The sequence below is a fragment of the Acipenser ruthenus genome, chromosome 5 (assembly GCF_902713425.1).
Source record: "Acipenser ruthenus chromosome 5, fAciRut3.2 maternal haplotype, whole genome shotgun sequence".
Classification (NCBI taxonomy): Eukaryota; Metazoa; Chordata; class Actinopteri; order Acipenseriformes; family Acipenseridae; genus Acipenser; species Acipenser ruthenus.
Window position 1 is genome coordinate 14,249,506 of NC_081193.1, and position 21,913 is coordinate 14,271,418.

A 21,913-nucleotide genomic window follows, 5' to 3' on the forward strand; every position below is an offset into this window, starting at 1 on the left:
CCCTTAAAAAATGCACTAACCAGGCTCTGACCTGTACCTGACTTATGAATTTGCTATTGCAAGCAGTTTCCACAGTCTCTTGTTTTTTCAAGGCCAAAGTCTGTGCAAACACTTTTTTAGATATATGACCTATCAATGTCCGTTAAGCCATAATTTTTGCATATTATTTCTAGATATATTCTTATCTGTGCTAAACCACTAATTCCATAAACCTTAGCACTCCAAATCTATAAGACTTGCAGCTTTGCTGGCGTGGAATGTAAAAAGACCCCCTCCTTTTTCTAAAGCCCATATAAGAAGAGAGGCCCCTCTCTTCATGCAGCAGTTTCAAAGAACCACATTATAAGGACTCCATCTACCATCATTAGACAATAGTATAGTGGATTAACAACAAGGTACATTATAGTATATTATTACAAACTTAACACAAAAACATAACACAACACCTTTTAAATTCTATAATTCAATGGATATCATAATGTCTAGAGGTCTTGTTGTTCAATAGAAGGAGCAAGAAACTGTACCATTTTCCCATTTAATTAAATCGAATACTGCTCCAGCTTTTAATCTTCTTATCACTACAGTAAAGTCATGAACAAGCAATAATACTTGTCAGTTTAAATAATATGTTTTCTTATTATAGCAAATACTTAAAACATACTATTTATCTTACAAAATCAAATAATTATTTTTAGTTTCAAATATCATGCTGTCTAAAAAAGGGGTTGATCATTTATTTTATTAATTTACAATACCTTTGTGTCTAATTACTATTCTTTAACTATTATGAACTATAAACAGTGTCAATTAGCACTGAACCTGTTTCATTATAAGATAATCTTTAAATTAATTTACTTCAGTTTAACAGTTGCTACTAGAATTTATAATATCACTTTATTTCTTTGGTGATTCCCTCTAAGATTTAAATCCAAATACAGGTGATTTGGAAAGCCTAGGTGATACGGTTGCCGATTTACAGCGTATTTAATGAACCTCGTGTGCTCTAGGCGCATATGCGCACATATGAAATATTGCATTGATTTTCACAAATTGTTTATAGAATTCACAGTCGAAGCAAAGGTCGTGTATATATTCACAACTGTCCATCTCTACATTAAAGTTGGTTTGGAAAGCATATGTTATGCAGTTTTGAATATTAAATGAATATTGAACGTCAAACCAACTTTACCACGGTTAGTTACTGCGGCTGATACCAACTAGGAGGAAAATAAAACTGAATATCTGACAACTGGATCTGATCGACCGAAGTTACAGAAAATGACTGTTATGTACTACAAATAAAATACCAGAACAGCGTCTTGTTTAAAATAGAAACTGATTTGTAGCGCAAATTAATATAAACTGGAAGATATAAAAAGACACCTTGGTGTCTTCAGTATATTCCATGACAGCAGGTATTTTGAAAGGTGTTTTGTTTGATTTTGCGTGGTGCAGTGATACGTGGTTAAGCACAGGTGCAGTGATTTGCCTTTGTTTCCAAGCAGTTCCTAACCGTTTCATTTTTACTGGATATTGTAACGGCTTAGAATAGTGAAGGACCAATCAGCATGCAGCAGTCTAACACTTCGTTTTATAAATTGTAATGTATATTTTCTTTCTGTAACAATACATTATTATTATTATTTATTTCTTAGCAGACACCCTTATCCTGGGCGACTTACAATTGTTACAAGATATCACATTATTTTTACATACAATTACCCATTTATACAGTTGGGTTTTTACTGGAGCAATCTAGGTAAAGTACCTTGCTCAAGGATACAGCAGCAGTGTCCCCCACCTGGGATTGAACCCACAACCCTCCGGTCAAGAGTCCAGAGCCCTAACCACTACTCCACACTGCTACTATACATATTGCTACTATACATGTACAATACATGTTGGTAAGTGTAACAGGTGCAATTTTTAAAAAAAGGAAAACAAGTTTCAACGCAGAGTACGAAGGAAGTGGGGTTACATAAGCAAAGGGCCGTCTCTTTTGTTAAAAGTATTCCTTGTAGCCTTGTTGTATACTGGAACACCTGAAGCTCGTAGCACAAAAAAAAGTTATTGTTTTATAAGTTTTAACATTATCCAGTGTTTGCCAAATTATTCTCCGTCGGTAGACCGCACGTAGCATGGATATAACACCCACTAAAATTACATATGCATAGGATAAAAAGAAAGCGTTAACATTTATTTTCTGGCACAATATCAGCATGCACCGGTTGCACGCATCAACACTAAACACACATTTTGACTGGTTATCTCCTGTATAGCAGCTGACGACCCCCGCGGCACAAACTCTAGATACTTCTGCCCATTCCACTTCTTACTGAGGCAGATGGAAATGCTGCGCTGGAGTGCAGTGTATAGAAACGGAGCAGGACACGTGAAACCAAACAGCGCAGCATCCAGTGGGATCAAATGGAAGCTGTTAAATAATTTAAGTGTTCTCTGTCCGCAAAATAAATAAAAAAAAACAACAGGATCTGATCGTGGTACAGAATGGGAGTGGACAGTCTTTTAGTGACAAAAGCTGCTCTCAAATGATCCATGTTAACGGTACAGTCTCCGTGAAACCGCGAGGCCACACTTCATTGCACCTCGTCTTAGTGCACATCTCCAACGCACCATGGCTCTGACTGTCCACCTCAAATCGGTAACAGATCTCAATGGCAAGGGGGACAAGATCGGCAAAGTAGTATTCAGAGGTAAATATGTTTCATTTTTATTTGTATTTATTTATTTATTTTGTTTGTTTGTTTTAACTGTCAAGTAGGCAACAAAGAAACATAGTCTCTTGATGAGGTGTAATTTACTGGTTTATGCACAGGACATTTTGAACGGGTGCTAAGATTATAGCGATACAGTGGTTAAAAATCCTACGCTGGTGATGTATATCCCCTTTGGACAGTATAGTGGAGGCTATCCAAGCCTGCCTAGGACCTTCTTAAAGCACACATTCAGTGTATGGGTAGATTAATTGACTGTCTATATATTTCACATTTGTACAAGTATCTTGAGGTTCGCTTATTCCATTGTGATTAAACTTGCTAAGGGTATTCTGTACAGTAGGTGCGTCCATCACACTGTCAAGTTATTTACATATACCAACAGCAGAGGAGCAGTTATTCAGTTCTGATGAAAATTGGTCCAGAGTTCAGGACATCTTTAAACAAAAGCTATTAGAGTATCAGAATCGTGTGGTATATAGAGGCGTCTGTCCGGCTGTCTATATGTGTAACTAACTTTACATGTGAATACATTGGATGTAGGTCATGATGTATTTTGTTGTAAATCTAAAGATAATCTGTTAGCACTTGCTGACAGCTCCAATGTATTATATGCTTCTTGCTGCAACTGAAATCTGGATACTACTGTATCAGTACAGCAGTGGTACAGGTCTTTGGTAGCTCTGTGATCTTAAGATAAGAGAATGAGTCCGGTCCAGAGTAGCAGCCAGGTAGAAGATATTGGTGACAGAAATGCTTACACTGTATGGCTTCACAAATACAAGACAGCAATTCACAGTTCATTACACCATCCAAGCCTCTAAATTATATGACTGAAGTCCTGTGATACATTAAACTATGTTTAGTAGGTGCAATTTATAATTGATGAATGCTGATCAGTTATGTAAGCTTCTATTTATTTTGTAAAATATTGAATAAGATTATTTTTGATCACAAAATGTTTATTTGTTACTTTACTTCTCCAATGGACTCTTGACATTAGTTGAGTGAGTAGTAACTGAGATAAAGCTCAACTGGCATCTCTCCATGTTCTGCTGATTGAGTATGGCTTGTTTAGCAGTATACCACTATGGCCAACCCAGGTGCATGGAGTGACTGCAGGTTTGTGGTATAAAACTTTGGTTTCTGTCTTGCTCCCATATAAACACCAACACAGCAGTTAGGTTGTAACACCGTTGTAGAAACATTAACTTTGAACTGCTGCTACAAGAAGTTACAGTATATACTATCCTTAATTTATACCTGTCATTGAAAATAGTATTCCATTTTACCATACAAAAATACAATTAATTCCTACTGAAATTACGTGTCATCTCCTGAAAAGGGCAAGAAACCAAAGGGAAAAAAAACTATAATATTTGGTCCTAAAAACTCTGGAAGGTTCCCTCTTGACACTTCTGATGTGGGGATCAAGCTTAACTCCAGGAGATTCTTTCTTGGCTAGCTAAAGTGCTGATCTAGATTGAGTACCCCCCACCCCCTCCACCGCCCCCGGGCATCCGGTGTAATGCCAATAAGACAAAAGTTAACTTGCCCCTGTGGTTATCACACAGAGAATAACATTAAAACAGTGGTTCTGAAGTTTCTATATAAATATTAGCTCGAAGAGCCAGCTGCCCAACGTTTCAATATGTTGTACATATCTATTTTAATAAAGTACAAATACCAACAACTGTAGTTTAGGCATATTTATTGTGGTCGACAGTATATGCAAGGTATTGCATTGATTGTACTGTGAGTGTTAACTGATGTACATTTGTGTGGGTGTAAATTGACACCTCAGATTATTGGTGCATTTGATATATTTCCCTGTAATTTCACAGTATTTAATCTATTACAGTATTTCAGGGTTCTCTAATGGGTGTGTAATGCTAACTTGTATTGCTTAATAGGAGTCTTCAGGTCTTCACTCTATTACTATAATTAGGTTTCAGCTGTAATAAACTCATAATAGGTTCCAATCTTTGGGTGAAGCCCAGTGAATCAGAACAGAGAGAAACCCATTAAACGGTCTGTATACAGTTGCCTCTCTGTTTCTTGGAGACAGAACAGGATATTCCCCACTACTTCATCATCAGCAATCCTCCCCCGCTGTTGTTTTCTTCTGATACTCTGGAACAGTGTAATATTCAGTCCACTGTGCAGAATATTTTACAAGGACCTAAACCAGTAAAGCAGCTCTGATGTTGTGAACTGAAACAGGGTGTAAAGTCATAATGGAGGCATCGGCCTGTATGTATTTCACATTTATATTGAGAACCCATGCAATTGTGTTTACCAGAATCTAAGAAATGGTGGTCTACTTATGCATCCTACCTATGAGTTTTGCCATTTGTTTTGATGGTTGGGCTATTGAAGGCTCATTTTGTTACACAAAGTTACAGTACTACTATCTGTTCTGCAGCTTGTTCAGAATACCGCCTCTAGAATTCTGACTAAAAGCAGGAAAAGTGAACATATTACCCTGTTCTGGCCTCTTTACACTGGCTCTCTGTGCAGTATAGAATTGATTTTAATTAATATTATCCTGTTAACGTACAAGGCCCTGAATGGATTAGCACCCAATATTTTGCAGGAGTTACTGACCCCATATCTTTCAAACCGCACTCTGAGATCACAGGATGCGGGGCTGCTGGTTATTCCTAGGGTCAACAAAAGCAACACGGGAGGTAGGGCTTTTACTTGTAGAGCTCCTAAATTATGGATTGCTCTGCCTTCGTTTGTCAGGGAAGCTGGGACCATTACAGGTTTAATGTCAAGACTAAAAACGCACTTTTATAAAAATAGCTTTCTTAGTGGGTTTTAGTGTAACTTTAAAATTGCTGCTTTTGTATTATTATTATTATTATTATTATTATTATTATTATTATTATTATTATTATTATTATTGTATTTTTGTATTATGTATTTCATTATGTCAGCATGGTCAATGTCTTGCTTACTGTAGGTTCAGTGTCTACATGGTAGACTATTTAAATCCTTCTCGACCCTTCTAGGGACTGCTGAGCGGATAGCTATCACTATTACAGTGTGTAAAGAAAGGCTCACACAACCCACAGGATTAAAGAAAGGCTCCACTTTTTAGGTCTAACTGGGTGCAGTTACAGTGTCTGAGTTTGAATTTTTGCAGAATATAAATGTCTGAAGATTCTTTAAGATGTTTCTGAGTGGAAATGCTCATTATTCCTGGCTTAATTGGTTCAACTGATTAAGTTAATTAAAGGCTAAATTGAATTAACTTTTTAGCTGGGGGAGGCATTTGAAAATGGTACAGTTGTAATGTGGTACACATGTCTCTGTTATACAGTATATAGGATAAAGTTATTTGTATAAAAAAGGATACTTGCTCAGTAAAACCTTTTTTCTTTTTTTTTCAAGGGCTCTCATTTTATACACGGGTTCTGGAAAACTGTGACGATGAAGCCAGATTTGATGAGGTTAGTGTTAATTTATTTTTGTAAAATTGACCAATACAGCTTCATCACCAGAATATCATTTAACCCTTTTGATTCCCAGCATGTTTTTTTTAATTAAACAAATGTATTTTTGTTTACATGGCAAAACTACCTTCAAAATGTCAGGTTTCAAAGGCTAAAGCTTGCAAGCAATAAACCGGTGACGGTTTCTTAATCATGTGGGTGCTTTCGATTTTTGTTATTTTGTTATTATTTCAATCTTTGGTGGGGTCTGCACCATTGTTAATTAACTATTTTAAAATGCTGTCCAAAATGCATGCTTGCATAACCAAGATGATGGTGGCTGTATATATAATTGTGAGTAAACTTATGGTCATGAGCACTGTTTACATTGGAGCAACTTTAAAATGGCATTTAGGAACAGAATAATAATAAAAAAAACAACACAACATTGATTACATTTAAACAGAACAGATGGGGAATATAAAAATAACATGTCTATAGATACTGCAGATTAGTTGTGCATAAACAATTCTTATAACAGCATAGTTGAAAGTCTTATGCATGGGAAAAAACAAGAGGTTTCTGAGTACTACTTCATACTTTACTCGCATACTTTACTAGCAGTTGTTACTACTATTAGAAACAACGGTTTCCTAATACATTTAGCCAACAAGTATCCAACAGTTGTGCTCATTACATTGTGCGATTGTAAACTTAACACATGGTCGAAGTACCAATTTGCATAAATATTTATGTTTCAAACAGATGCAATCTAGTGGTGCAATCAGCAACCAAATTTCTTATTCGATAATCATATTGGCACTTGTCAACGATAATCGATGCATTGACTTTTTATTTTTCAAAATAAAGAACGAACGTTAGTTTTTTTTTAAAATAGAAGATCCAATAACTAAAAACACTGTTATGCATAATAGTTAAACAAAAAGGCACAACTTATATTCAAATTCGAATGCTTCTGATTAGAAAAAAAAAAGAAATACAAAGGACTGTTTTTCACAACTGAAAAATATGCGTGCGTCTGCATCAGATGTCCCTTTAACACTGTAATAATAATAAAAAGTACTATATTTTAACAGAAGTAATTTATATCTGAACTGTGGTTGTTCATTACTGTTAACATGTTATTTCCAAAAGCAAAACATTTTAATTAATCTCACTAATTTACTAAATCGTACTAAATTCAGCTTCTTTTTATATAATATTGCAATATGCTTTGAATCAAAAGAAGGTAAATTGGTAGATTTAATAGATTACAAATAAAATACAAAAAAAACAATTTTTAAATCAAGAAATGTGATTACTACTTCTGATTTGGCAGTTCCAATGTAAATGTAGATGCCTTAAGTTTGTATTTTAGCAACGCACTAATCTACCGTTCTAGCACTAAAAGAAGTGCACTCTTATGCCCGCCGCACACAGCCCGACTCAAGCCGTCCCGACTCATCTCATCTCAACTGGCCCTACAGAGTCTGGATGAATCGTAGCAGTGCGCGTGCCCTTAAATCCAAGATTATGCAGATTTCAGTCGGGATGTCTTCAGATTTGAAGATTGAACATGTTGAATCTTTTTCAGACGCAGTTTCGTTCAGATGTGATCAGTCTGTCTGTGTGCGGCGGTTGCTGACCAAGACTGACTGAGACCGATTAGTCATAAGGGTGTCAACCAATGGTGAAGCAGGTTTAGTGACGTAGCTTGTCATGTAACTTGTCATACAAGATGGAGGAATATTGACAGCTTTAGTTCCACAGGTAAAATACATTAGTCTTGAATTGCTCTGAGTGTCCTGAATTAAAAATACCAGATATGTGCACATTTGAATAGTTTTTTTTAGGCGTTTACTAATCAAAGGTAAATGATTAATTTACCTTTTTATTATCTACTGGCAGCCTATATTTTCTTACTACGCTAAAACAGAAGTAACCGGTGTGTCGATCTCCAAAAGGTCACAAATCACAAGCCCCTAGATCCACACGCTGAGAAAAAAACCGCCAAAGTGAAATAAAAAATCAGCAGGTTGGATTTTATTTACCACAGGATAGGGTGCAGTAGACAAACTATACAAAAAGCCAAACACTGACTGAAACGTTTGCACAGTGTAAATAAATTAATAGGCTAAGCGCTTCTTTTGGTTGCCTCGCGGCACTGTCTCCACCTTCTATAATCAGCATACGATGCCATGCATAATATGAGGGTCGCTATGTTGGGCTAAGTTAATACAAAAATGTGTACTGGGCAGTATTAATCACATTTGCATACATAGTAATCACTAGGATCTAGTTGTGGTCCGTCTAATTCAGTCTTAGTGCGACACCCAGTCAGGAAAAACTCAATTGTGACGTCAAACCAAAACTGAGCACAACTGATCGCAGAATCTGTGCATACTCAGATGAGATGAGTCGGGATGGCTTGAGTCAGGCTGTGTGCTTTACACACTCAAGGTTTTAATGCAAACTGCAACAGGAGACTTCGAACTGGGTTCTAATTTGATGCATCGATTCACCAATATGTAATCGAAGCTCGGGACATTTAAGGACAGATGATCAAAAATCGATGCATTGATTAATTGTTGCACCCCTAATGTAATCATAAGCATACGTGAGGTAATACAGGGTTTCAGGACGACAAACATCTGTGTATGAGGGAATATCGGCACAAGTGGAAGTGACGTGACCCGGGCTAAAAGCTACAATTATATACAGCGGATATTTAATCAGATTTTAATTGGTACTGTTTTGAACTGCTTTTAAATTTAAAATAGCCCATGCATTTGAATGATTAGATTGATCAACAAAAAATATGATTGAATAGTGCCCATTGTAAAACCTGCAAGTGTGGTGTTAAAACCTTTATGTTCTTTAAGCTAAATACATTTGGTAGTATTTTAAATACAACTGGAGAAACATGTATTGTGTGGGTTATTAAACTTATAAAGGTGTCCTCCTAAAAACCGCCTGTCGCTTAGCAATTTCAATTTCTATTGGTTAGAGGGCAAGACTGTTCATGCTTTTGACAGATAAACTCGTTAAAAAGTGATGATAGTGAATCACCCTCCAGGGGTCAAAGCCTCAGATGATTTATTTTCTTTAAAAGCAGCTCTAATAGTTTTCACAGAGTTGTTAGAGCTTTGGCAGTATTATTCAAAATGGTTTTGTGTTCTGCTGTACCCAGTGCTCCTAGGTATTTTTGTTTTCATTTTTATTTATTTTTTAATTGTGAAACGTTGTTCTGCTCCGTATAGCATTTACGTATATGGAAACATCAATCCCACAATTCATAGTGACTATTTAAATATAAAATAACTTTTTTGCACGCCCATAAATTATTATTCATTACGGGACGGGGCAGGAGATTTTTAGAAGACACTTACTCAACAGTAAAGTGCCACTACTATCAATGGAAAATTGCAACGTAAAGAACATACTTTCAATGTACAGATAGTGGACAAAAAAATGGAAACACCTGGGTAAATGAGGGACACCAAGTATATTGAAAGTAAGGGCTTCCACACAGGTGTGGCTTATGCGTTAATTAAGCAAATAACATGTATAAAAATGCTGGACAGGCCTGGTTGCCTATAATTATGGTTAGCATGGCTGCAAGAGGAGACCTCAGTGACTTTGAAAGAGGGGTGATTGTTGGGGCACGTTTGGCAGGAGCTTCAGTGACCAAGACAGCTCAACTTGTTGATGTTTCACAAGCAACGGTGTCTAAGGTGATGTCGGCATGGAACTTCGAGGGAAAGACATCATCAGCAAAGGGCAACAGTGGGCGGAAGCGCATACTCCAGGATTGTGATATCCGTGGATTAATTCGAAGTGCAAAACAGGCGAGCAACTGCAGATCAATTGATTGCAAATTTCAACCTGGGGCGCGAGCAGCCAGTTTAATCAAAAACGGTCCGCCGAGAACTCTACAGAGCGGGATACCATAGTGGTCCAATGCCCTATAAGTGACTTTACATTGGTGTTTCAATTTTTTTGTCCACTACCTGTAGGTTACTAACCCTTACTCTGAGTAATTTACTAATGTTGGAAAATCAGGCCCATAGTGAATAAATTGGAGAGTAAATTACTCAATGACCCAAAACCTTATCTGGAGCGCTTGCTGTACTGTACCTCTTGTTACAGTGACATACAGCCTGACTTCAGAGAGTAGTCATTTTAATGACGCTGCTGTGTCGAACTGCACTGCTTCTTTACTTTTCATATGATTGTTTAATTGAGTGTTCTCCACGGCATCTCTTTATTTTTCATGTTGTATTGATTTAAATCTCTTACCAGAACATAAGAAAGGTTATTAATGTGGGTAGGTGGAGCACACAGGAGTCAAAAGAAAATATGACCTCACACACAAAGTAATTTACCCCTTGCAAGCACCAATTACTGCCTGACCCTGCCCAGGATGAATAGCTAAACCACTGTGTTTAAAATACATTCAAACTGGAGGCAGCAATACTCAAAGGTTTACGTCATTATAATATAGTCACAGCAGCAGTGTGGAGTAGTCACAGCAGCAGTGTGGAGTAGTGGTTAGGGCTCTGGACTCTTGACAGGAAGGGTGATGGGTTCAATCCCAGGTGGGGGACACTGCTGCTGTACCCTTGAGAAAGGTACTTTACCTAAATTGCTCCAGTAAAAACACAACTGTATAAATGGGTAATTGTATGTAAAAATAATGTGTAAAAAATAATGTAATTGTATGTAAAAATAATATGATATCTTGTAACAATTGTAAGTCGCCCTGGATAAGGGCGTCTGTTAAGAAATAAATAATAATAATAATAACAGGTCCTTTCACCAAAATCCAGTTTGCACTTTTTCTTTTTTTGTGCAAGTGAAATAAAAATGCTAATAGTACAAAACTAGTAACAGACAACCCAGGAGGTTAATTCACTTTAAGGACCCAAACATATTCTAAAGTGTATGTTATTTATCTTGTCACATTAGCAATTGCAGTTTGCCATAAATACCTCAATAAATCTGATCCAATGTGCTTTAAACGCTCTGTGGAATCGGCTTCGATTCAATCTTTCTAACACCAGACCATGTAGAACAATTGCTTAACGGAATGTCCAGCCACCTAACACAACAGTATGGATGATTTAATGTATGGGGCACTGTAGTACTGTCTCAGTAAAGGAATATATACATATTAAGTTTAGTTATTGTAAGCCAATATAATTTTGAACAACTGACCACATAGCAACAATATTAGTTAGAATGTTATGAAAATGCAGCTAATAACACTTATGCAAGATGTAACATTCCAAAATGCCACCACTTCAATCCAGTTTTAAGAGAACTACAATAAAAACAACTGTAAAACCTCAAGGCTGGTGAAAACGTTGAAGCGTGTTTTTATAATATACTAATATTCCCTTGCAATTGAGTGAGCCACACACAGACATTAGCTGTCTTATTACTCAGTGAATTAGAATCATTTTAGACTTTAAAATGGTCTGTGCACGCAACCCTGTTGGTTGGTTTAAAAATCTAACTTATTTTGGTATTAATCATGTTAATATTTTAGTCTGGCCTGCAGTACAAATTAAAAAGCACTTCTTTGCCACCGCAACATTACATCATTGTATTTTTTAATGCACGTTTATCTTTTTCTCTCTTTCTGTGTCCTTGCTTCACCTATGTTATAATATTGTGTAAATGCTATGGCGTTTACTTTCTTCACATTTTTTTCCCCTCATATTTTTTACTATGAGAAAAAAACAATGGACAAGTAATATTTGTTTTTATGGTCATCTTTTACAGTTTAGACTAGTCATCAATTCCAGCACAACAAGTTGCATTGTGACTCAGGCTAGAAGAAAACATTAAATCATTGTTATCTATGTTTATCCATTTCAGCAAAACAAATCTACTGGATTTCAGTAATATCTGAAAGTAACTCAAACATCCGTTATTGCAACTTATTGTCTTAATAATTCTGAATTGGAAGGACAACTCAAAAGCTTTTAAACGCAAATGCATGCGATTATTTGATACACTGTTTTGATGTAAGTGCTTGTTTTGTTTAGGGAGCAAATCCCCAGAGGAAACATTCACACAGCTTTAGTTGAATCCCATTAGCTGTGTATTCAGATGCACGGCACACTCACAGATGATGGAAGCAGAATCATAGCAGTATGCCAACATACACTCTGTCTTACTTTACTTTGTTTTACTGTTGGAGAGTCTGTCAAAGCTCTACTGTATGTGGAACTAGAAAGATCTAGAACCTTTTAATGAAACGAGATCTATGACCTGGTTACAGGTACCAGTATGCAGATATCTGGTTCGTAACAATATCTGTTGCCAGTAGTAGTTTACAGCTACTGAGCACTTTGACTCCATTGGCATTGATTGTGGTGCACCCTCTGACCCGCTGACACTATAATACACCTTAATACATATGTATTAAGGTGTTCACCCCAAAATTCAGCGTGTTTTAACATGAGATTTGTAATGGAATTACAGAAGATCAGGCAGTGTATTTTTGCCTCAGCAAGATAAGGATTCTTCAGTGTATGGAAGCGACAGCGTGGGAGAAGTACAGTCGTGGAAAAGTACAGAGCAGTTAGAAGAAGTAAGGAGAAATTACATCTTTATTTGCTTTAATCAGTAAACACTGCAGCTTAAAGACTAACAGCTGCGTGTCTTTTTCTGATAACAAGTTGAAGCTCAGAGCAGCTGATTCAAATTTGCCGCCATTCTGAGACACAGGGGAGGGGCGGAGCCAGCAGCACAACAGAACACAACAAAGCGAGGCAGTTCTTCCAGCGACAGCATATGGAAGCGACAGCGTGGGAGACGTACAGTCGTGGAAAAGTACAGAGCAGTTAGAAGCAGTTTGAAAGCAGGTTGACAGCTGCAGAAGCTAAACTAAACTAACAAAAAAAAAAATAATAATTAACATGGTCTTCAAGCCAGTGATCTGTGACACCTGATGTGGGAAATCCGAGAAAACCCAGCAGAGCTCAACAAAGTGTGTGTAAAGTGCTGCACGATCCAGGACTTGCTTAAACTAGTAAGTATGCTAGAAATGGAGCTGCAGGAAATGAGACAGCAACAGGAGATTGAGGAGCTGACACACCCACAATTCATGGATTTCATGGAAGTCAGCACCCCTAGCAGACTGAAAGCCACCAGGGAGATGGAAGATGGTCAAAACAGCTGGGTTCAGGTAGGCAGTAGGAAGGAAAAAAAGAAACTTTGTCAAACACAACCACCAGAAATCAAAACATCCAACAAATTCGAGCCATTTCAAAATTTAGATGATCAAAACCAACATCAGGAGAACGAAAGGAACAACATCCAGGACCCTATAAACAGTGCTGGCCAGGCAGCAAAAAGAAGGGAGGTCATGATTGTTGGGGACTCCATATTGAGAAAGACAGCAAGTTTAGTTTGCAGTTTGGACCCCCTTACTACAACAGTGTGCTGCCTTCCAGGAGCCTCTGTCAAGCACATCACTGAGAACGTGGACAGGCTCCTAGAACAAACAGGAGACGACCCGGTAGTAGTCATCCACATTGGTACAAAAAACATTGGGAGAGACAGGCCAAGATCCCTGCAAAACAGAGCTAGGAAGGAAATTAAAAGAAAAGACCAAAACTGGTATTTTCTAGGATACTGCCGGCACATTGCAAAGGACCATACGATCAGTTGGAAATACAAAATCAAAATGCATGGCTGAAATCATGGTGCACACAGGAAGGTTTCATCTTTCTTGAACATTGGAGCACATTCTACAACAAGGACTATCTATATAGGCGGGATGGACTGCACTTAAACAAAAAGGGAACCAATCTACTCGGAGAAAGGATCCTTGAGATGGTTCAGATGCATTTAAACTAGAAAGGAAGGGGGGAGAAAACAGAAGGAAGACCACATCTAAACAAGGGCAACAATTCAGGTAAGGCAGCTATTAAATGTATTTATCTAAATGCTAGAAGTCTCAGAAACAAAATGTTAGAACTTGAAGCTACTGCACTAACAAGTAACTACGATGTGATAGGTGTTACAGAAACTTGGTTGTCTGAGAGTGATGGAGACAAATATAATATTAGTGGGTACACACTGTATAGGAAATACAGGCAGGACAGAAGAGGTGGAGGGGTAGCGCTATACATAAGAAATAGTCTTGAAGCCCAGGGGTTAAATCTGGACGAAGAAAACAACACCGAATCAATATGGGTCAGAATAATGGACAAAAATTCAAAGGGATGCTGTAGACCGCCAAATTCAGACACCGAGCAAAATAATCTGTTATACAATTACATTAGAAATGCATGTAGCAAAGGAGAAGCCATACTAATGGGGGAGCACGACGGACGAAATTGAAATGGTGGAAATGACAAATGACAAATGACTGCTTCCTAACGCAATTTGTGAAGGCACCGACTAGAGGGGAAGCATGCCTTGATTTAGTCTATTCAAATTACGAAGACAGAATAACTAAAACAGAGGTCAGAGAGCCATTGGCAAACTCAGACCACAGCATGGTTTCATTTGAAGTGATTTTTAAAACCCCAAAAGTAATGACTAAAGCTAAGGTTTACAATTTTAGAAAAGCAAACTATGAAGGTATGAAACAGAGACTAACAGAAGTAGATTGGAGTAAAATAGAGAAAACATCCACAGAAAAAGGATGGCTGTTTTTTAAAAATGTAGTACTAGAGGCGCAAAACAATTACATCCCAAAAGTAGACAAATCTAAATCTAAAACAAAATTCTCAAAATGGTTTAATAGTTCAATTAAAAAAAAATATTCAGCGAAAAAAGGCACTTTACAGAGCATTTCAAAGGGACCAAAAACAATGTACACAGAAAGAGTACTTGGAACTGCAAACACAAGTCAAAAAGGAAGTTAGAAAGGCCAAGAGAGAGATAGAAATGACCATTGCTAAGGGGGCTAAAACCAGTTCCAAAATGTTTCTCCAATACTATAACAGCAAGAGAACATTCAAAGAGGAGGTTAAATGTCTAAGAGACACAAATGGCAAAATCATAGACGAAGAAAAAAAAATAGCAAAAATAGTCTGACTTCTATTACATGTAAACTTATGGAAACTATAATAAGATCCAAAATGGAAAATTTCCTATATGGTAAAGGAATCCTGGGAGACAGTCAGCATGGTTTTAGGAAAGGGAGATCGTGTCTAACTAACCTGCTTGATTTATTTGAGAATGCAACATCGACAATGGATAATTAATTGCAAAGCATACAACGTGGTTTATTTAGCTTTCCAGAAAGATTTTGACAAAGTCCCGCATAAAAGATTAATTCTCAAACTGAACGCAGCAGGGATTCAAGGAAATGCATGCACATGGATTAGGGAGTGGTTAACATGTAGAAAACAGAAAGTATTGATTAGAGGAGAAACCTTAAAATGGAGCGAGGTAACCAGTGGTGTACCACAGGGATCAGTATTCGGTCCTCTGCTATTCCTAATCTACATTAATGATTTAGATTCTGGTATAGTAAGCAAACTTGTTAAATTTGCAGACGACACAAAAATAGGAGCAGTGGCAAACACTGTTGCAACAGCAAAGGTCATTCAAAATGATCTAGACAGCATTCAGAACTGTGCAGACACATGGAAAATGACATTTAATAGAGAAAAGTGTAAGGTACTGCACGCAGGCAATAAAAATGTGCATTATAAATATCATATGGGAGATACTGAAATTGAAGAAGGAATCTATGAAAAAGACCTAGAAGTTTATGTTGACTCAGAAATGTATTCTAGACAATGTGGGGAAGCTATAAAAAACAACAAGATACACAGATATATTGTGAAAAGTGTTGAATTTAAATCAAGGAAAGTAATGTTAAAACTTTACAATGCATTAGTAAGACCTCATCTAGAATATTGTGTTCAGTTCTGGACACCTCAGTACAAAAAGGATATTGATGCTATTGAGACTGAGACTTCCAAGCGACAGCGTGTGGAAGCGACATCGTGGGAGAAGTACGAGTGGACAAGTACAACGCAGTTAGAAGCAGAAAGGAGGAATTACATCTTTAAATTTGGAGGTGCTTTAATCAGAAAACATTGCAGCTTAAAGCCTTGCAGCTGCGTGTATTTTTCTGATCAGCTGAAACTCGGAGCAGCTGATTCAAATCCCGCGGCGTTCTGGGACACGGGGGAGGAGCGCAGCACGCAGCACAAACACAAACAAACAAAAGGCAGGCAGACTTCCAAGCGACAGCGTGTGGAAGCGACATCGTGGGAGAAGTACGAGTGGACAAGTACAACGCAGTTAGAAGCAGAAAGGAGGAATTACATCTTTAAATTTGGAGGTGCTTTAATCAGAAAACATTGCAGCTTAAAGCCTTGCAGCTGCGTGTATTTTTCTGATCAGCTGAAACTCGGAGCAGCTGATTCAAATCCCGCGGCGTTCTGGGACACGGGGGAGGAGCGCAGCACGCAGCACAAACACAAACAAACAAAAGGCAGGCAGACTTCCAAGCGACAGCGTGTGGAAGCGACATCGTGGGAGAAGTACGAGTGGACAAGTACAACGCAGTTAGAAGCAGAAAGGAGGAATTACATCTTTAAATTTGGAGGTGCTTTAATCAGAAAACATTGCAGCTTAAAGCCTTGCAGCTGCGTGTATTTTTCTGATCAGCTGAAACTCGGAGCAGCTGATTCAAATCCCGCGGCGTTCTGGGACACGGGGGAGGAGCGCAGCACGCAGCACAAACACAAACAAACAAAAGGCAGGCAGACTTCCAAGCGACAGCGTGTGGAAGCGACATCGTGGGAGAAGTACGAGTGGACAAGTACAACGCAGTTAGAAGCAGAAAGGAGGAATTACATCTTTAAATTTGGAGGTGCTTTAATCAGAAAACATTGCAGCTTAAAGCCTTGCAGCTGCGTGTATTTTTCTGATCAGCTGAAACTCGGAGCAGCTGATTCAAATCCCGCGGCGTTCTGGGACACGGGGGAGGAGCGCAGCACGCAGCACAAACACAAACAAACAAAAGGCAGGCAGACTTCCAAGCGACAGCGTGTGGAAGCGACATCGTGGGAGAAGTACGAGTGGACAAGTACAACGCAGTTAGAAGCAGAAAGGAGGAATTACATCTTTAAATTTGGAGGTGCTTTAATCAGAAAACATTGCAGCTTAAAGCCTTGCAGCTGCGTGTATTTTTCTGATCAGCTGAAACTCGGAGCAGCTGATTCAAATCCCGCGGCGTTCTGGGACACGGGGGAGGAGCGCAGCACGCAGCACAAACACAAACAAACAAAAGGCAGGCAGACTTCCAAGCGACAGCGTGTGGAAGCGACATCGTGGGAGAAGTACGAGTGGACAAGTACAACGCAGTTAGAAGCAGAAAGGAGGAATTACATCTTTAAATTTGGAGGTGCTTTAATCAGAAAACATTGCAGCTTAAAGCCTTGCAGCTGCGTGTATTTTTCTGATCAGCTGAAACTCGGAGCAGCTGATTCAAATCCCGCGGCGTTCTGGGACACGGGGGAGGAGCGCAGCACGCAGCACAAACACAAACAAACAAAAGGCAGGCAGACTTCCAAGCGACAGCGTGTGGAAGCGACATCGTGGGAGAAGTACGAGTGGACAAGTACAACGCAGTTAGAAGCAGAAAGGAGGAATTACATCTTTAAATTTGGAGGTGCTTTAATCAGAAAACATTGCAGCTTAAAGCCTTGCAGCTGCGTGTATTTTTCTGATCAGCTGAAACTCGGAGCAGCTGATTCAAATCCCGCGGCGTTCTGGGACACGGGGGAGGAGCGCAGCACGCAGCACAAACACAAACAAACAAAAGGCAGGCAGACTTCCAAGCGACAGCGTGTGGAAGCGACATCGTGGGAGAAGTACGAGTGGACAAGTACAACGCAGTTAGAAGCAGAAAGGAGGAATTACATCTTTAAATTTGGAGGTGCTTTAATCAGAAAACATTGCAGCTTAAAGCCTTGCAGCTGCGTGTATTTTTCTGATCAGCTGAAACTCGGAGCAGCTGATTCAAATCCCGCGGCGTTCTGGGACACGGGGGAGGAGCGCAGCACGCAGCACAAACACAAACAAACAAAAGGCAGGCAGACTTCCAAGCGACAGCGTGTGGAAGCGACATCGTGGGAGAAGTACGAGTGGACAAGTACAACGCAGTTAGAAGCAGAAAGGAGGAATTACATCTTTAAATTTGGAGGTGCTTTAATCAGAAAACATTGCAGCTTAAAGCCTTGCAGCTGCGTGTATTTTTCTGATCAGCTGAAACTCGGAGCAGCTGATTCAAATCCCGCGGCGTTCTGGGACACGGGGGAGGAGCGCAGCACGCAGCACAAACACAAACAAACAAAAGGCAGGCAGACTTCCAAGCGACAGCGTGTGGAAGCGACATCGTGGGAGAAGTACGAGTGGACAAGTACAACGCAGTTAGAAGCAGAAAGGAGGAATTACATCTTTAAATTTGGAGGTGCTTTAATCAGAAAACATTGCAGCTTAAAGCCTTGCAGCTGCGTGTATTTTTCTGATCAGCTGAAACTCGGAGCAGCTGATTCAAATCCCGCGGCGTTCTGGGACACGGGGGAGGAGCGCAGCACGCAGCACAAACACAAACAAACAAAAGGCAGGCAGACTTCCAAGCGACAGCGTGTGGAAGCGACATCGTGGGAGAAGTACGAGTGGACAAGTACAACGCAGTTAGAAGCAGAAAGGAGGAATTACATCTTTAAATTTGGAGGTGCTTTAATCAGAAAACATTGCAGCTTAAAGCCTTGCAGCTGCGTGTATTTTTCTGATCAGCTGAAACTCGGAGCAGCTGATTCAAATCCCGCGGCGTTCTGGGACACGGGGGAGGAGCGCAGCACGCAGCACAAACACAAACAAACAAAAGGCAGGCAGACTTCCAAGCGACAGCGTGTGGAAGCGACATCGTGGGAGAAGTACGAGTGGACAAGTACAACGCAGTTAGAAGCAGTTGAAAGCAGGTTGACAGCTGCAGAAGCTACACTAAACAAAAAAAAAAAAAAAAAAATGGTCTTCAAGCCAGTAATCTGTGACAACTGCATGATGTGGGAAATCCGAGAAAACCCAACAGAGCTCAACCAAGTTTGTGTAAAGTGCCGCACCATCCAGGACTTGCTTCAGCGATTAAGCCTGCTAGAAAAGGAGCTGGAGGAAATGAGACAGCAACAGGAGCTTGAGGAGCTGACACACCCACAATTCATGGAAGTCTGCACCCCTAGCAGACTGAAAGCCAACAGGGAGATGGAAGAGAGTCAAAACAGCTGGGTTCAGATAGGCAGAAGCAGGGAAAAAAAGAAACTTCGTCAAACACAACCACCAGAAATCCAGACATCCAACAAATTTGAGCCACTTCAACATTTAGATGACCAAAACCAACATCACGAGAATGAAAGAAACAACACCCAGGACCCTATAAACAGTGCTGACCAGGCAGCAAAAAGAAGGGAGGTCATGATTGTTGGGGACTCCATACTGAGAAACACAGCAAGTTCAGTTCGCAGTTTGGACCCCCTTACTACAACAGTGTGCTGCCTTCCAGGAGCCTCAGTCAAGCACATCACTGAGAATGTGGACAGGCTCCTACAACGAAAAGGAGACGACCCGGTAGTAGTCGTCCACATTGGTACAAACAACATTGGAAGAGACAGGCCAAGATCCCTGCAAAACAAATTCAGAGAGCTAGGAAGGAAATTAAAAGACAAGACCAAAACTGTGGTCTTTTCTGGGATACTGCCGGCGCCTTGCAAAGGACCATATGGACAGCTGGAAATACAAAATCAAAATGCATGGCTGAAATCGTGGTGCACACAGGAAGGCTTCACCTTTCTTGAACATTGGAGCACATTCTACAACAAGGACTATCTATACAGGTGGGACGGACTGCACTTAAACAGAAAGGGAACCAATCTACTCGGAGAAAGGATCCTTCAGGCGGTACAGAAGCATTTAAACTAGAAAGGAAGGGGGGAGAAAACAAAAAAACAGAAGGGAGACTACATCAAAACAAGAGCAACAACTCAGGTAAGACCACTATTAAATGTATTTATCTTAATGCTAGAAGTCTCAGAAACAAAATGTTAGAACTTGAAGCTACAGCACTAACAAGCAACTACGATGTGATAGGTGTTACAGAAACTTGGTTGTCTGAGAGTGATGGAGACGAATATAATATTAGTGGGTACACACTGTATAGGAAAGACAGGCAGGACAGAAGAGGCGGAGGGGTAGCGCTATACATAAGAAATAGCCTTGAAGCCCAGGTGTTAAATCAGGACAAAGAAAACAATGCAGAATCAATATGGGTCAGAATAATGGACACAAATTCAAAGGGCATAATAATAGGAGCATGCTATAGACCGCCAAATTCAGACGCTGAGCAAAATAATCTGTTATACAATGACATTCGAAATGCGTGTAGAAAAGGAGAAGCCATACTAATGGGGGATTTCAACTTCCCCTGTATAAAATGGGAAAACCCAATGGGGGGCACGACGGACGAAATTGAAATGGTGGAAATGACAAATGACTGCTTCCTAACGCAATTTGTCAAGGCACCGACTAGAGGGGAGGCATCTTTTCAAATAATGAAGACAGAATAACTAAAACAGAGGTCAGAGAGCCATTGGCAAACTCAGACCACAACATGGTCTCATTTGAAATATTTTTTAAAACCCAAAAAGTAATGACTAAAGCTAAGGTTTACAATTTTAGAAAAGCAAACTACGAAGGTATGAAACAGAGACTAACAGAAGTAGATTGGAGTAAAATAGAGAAAACATCCACAGAAAAAGGGTGGCTGTTTTTTAAAAATGTAGTACTAGAGGCACAAAACAATTACATCCCAAAAGTAGACAAATCTAAATCTAAAACAAAATGGCCAAAATGGTTTAATAGATCAATTAAAAAAAATATTCAGCGAAAAAAGGCACTTTACAGAGCGTTTAAAAGGGACCAAAAACAAAGCACACAGAAAGAGTACTTGGAACTGCAAACACAAGTCAAAAAGGAAGTTAGAAAGGCCAAGAGAGAGATAGAAATCAATATTGCTAAGGGGGCTAAAACCAATTCCAAAATGTTTTTCCAATATTATAACAGCAAGAGAACATTCAAAGAGGAGGTTAAATGTCTAAGAGACACAAATGGCAAAATCATAGATGAAGAAAAAAAAATAGCAAATATATTAAATGATTACTTTTCACAGGTTTTTACAAAGGAGGACACGGACAACATGCCCCACATGTCGACCTGTTCCTATCCAGTTTTAAATAACTTTAGCATAACAGAGGCAGAAGTGTTAAAGGGACTAGGAGCTCTTAAAATAAACAAATCCCCTGGGCCGGATGAGATCCTCCCAATAGTACTCAAAGAAATGAAAGAAGTTATTTACAAACCGCTAACCAAGATCATGCAACAGTCTCTTGACACAGGGGTTGTACCAACAGACTGGAAAATAGCAAATGTAATACCAATCCACAAAAAGGGAGACAAAACCGAACCAGGTAACTACAGACCAATAAGCCTGACTTCTATTATATGTAAACTTATGGAAACTATAATAAGATCCAAAATGGAAAATTACTTATATGGTAACAATATCCTGGGAGACAGCCAGCATGGTTTTAGGAAAGGGAGATCATGTCTAACTAACCTACTTGACTTTTTTGAGGATGCAACATTGAAAATGGATAACTGCAAAGCATACGACATGGTTTATTTAGATTTCCAGAA

General features: G+C 39.1%; 1 protein-coding gene across 12 annotated transcripts in view; it reads left to right on the forward strand.

The window, feature by feature from the left end:
- The first annotated feature begins 2,351 nt into the window (after positions 1–2,351).
- Positions 2,352–21,913, forward strand: part of LOC117402240 (otoferlin-like) — a 122,090-nt gene continuing 102,528 nt past the window's right edge. For 5 of the 12 annotated variants that reach the window (XM_059023688.1, XM_059023689.1, XM_059023690.1 and 2 more), the window contains exons 1-2: positions 2,354–2,714; positions 6,135–6,193. In XM_059023688.1, the coding sequence (XP_058879671.1) occupies positions 2,636–2,714; positions 6,135–6,193 (138 nt within the window). In that variant the 5' untranslated portion in view covers positions 2,354–2,635. Of the gene's footprint in view, positions 2,715–6,134; positions 6,194–21,913 lie in introns of all 12 variants that reach the window. The other 7 variants (XM_059023686.1, XM_059023687.1, XM_059023685.1 and 4 more) reach the window with 3 other exon arrangements.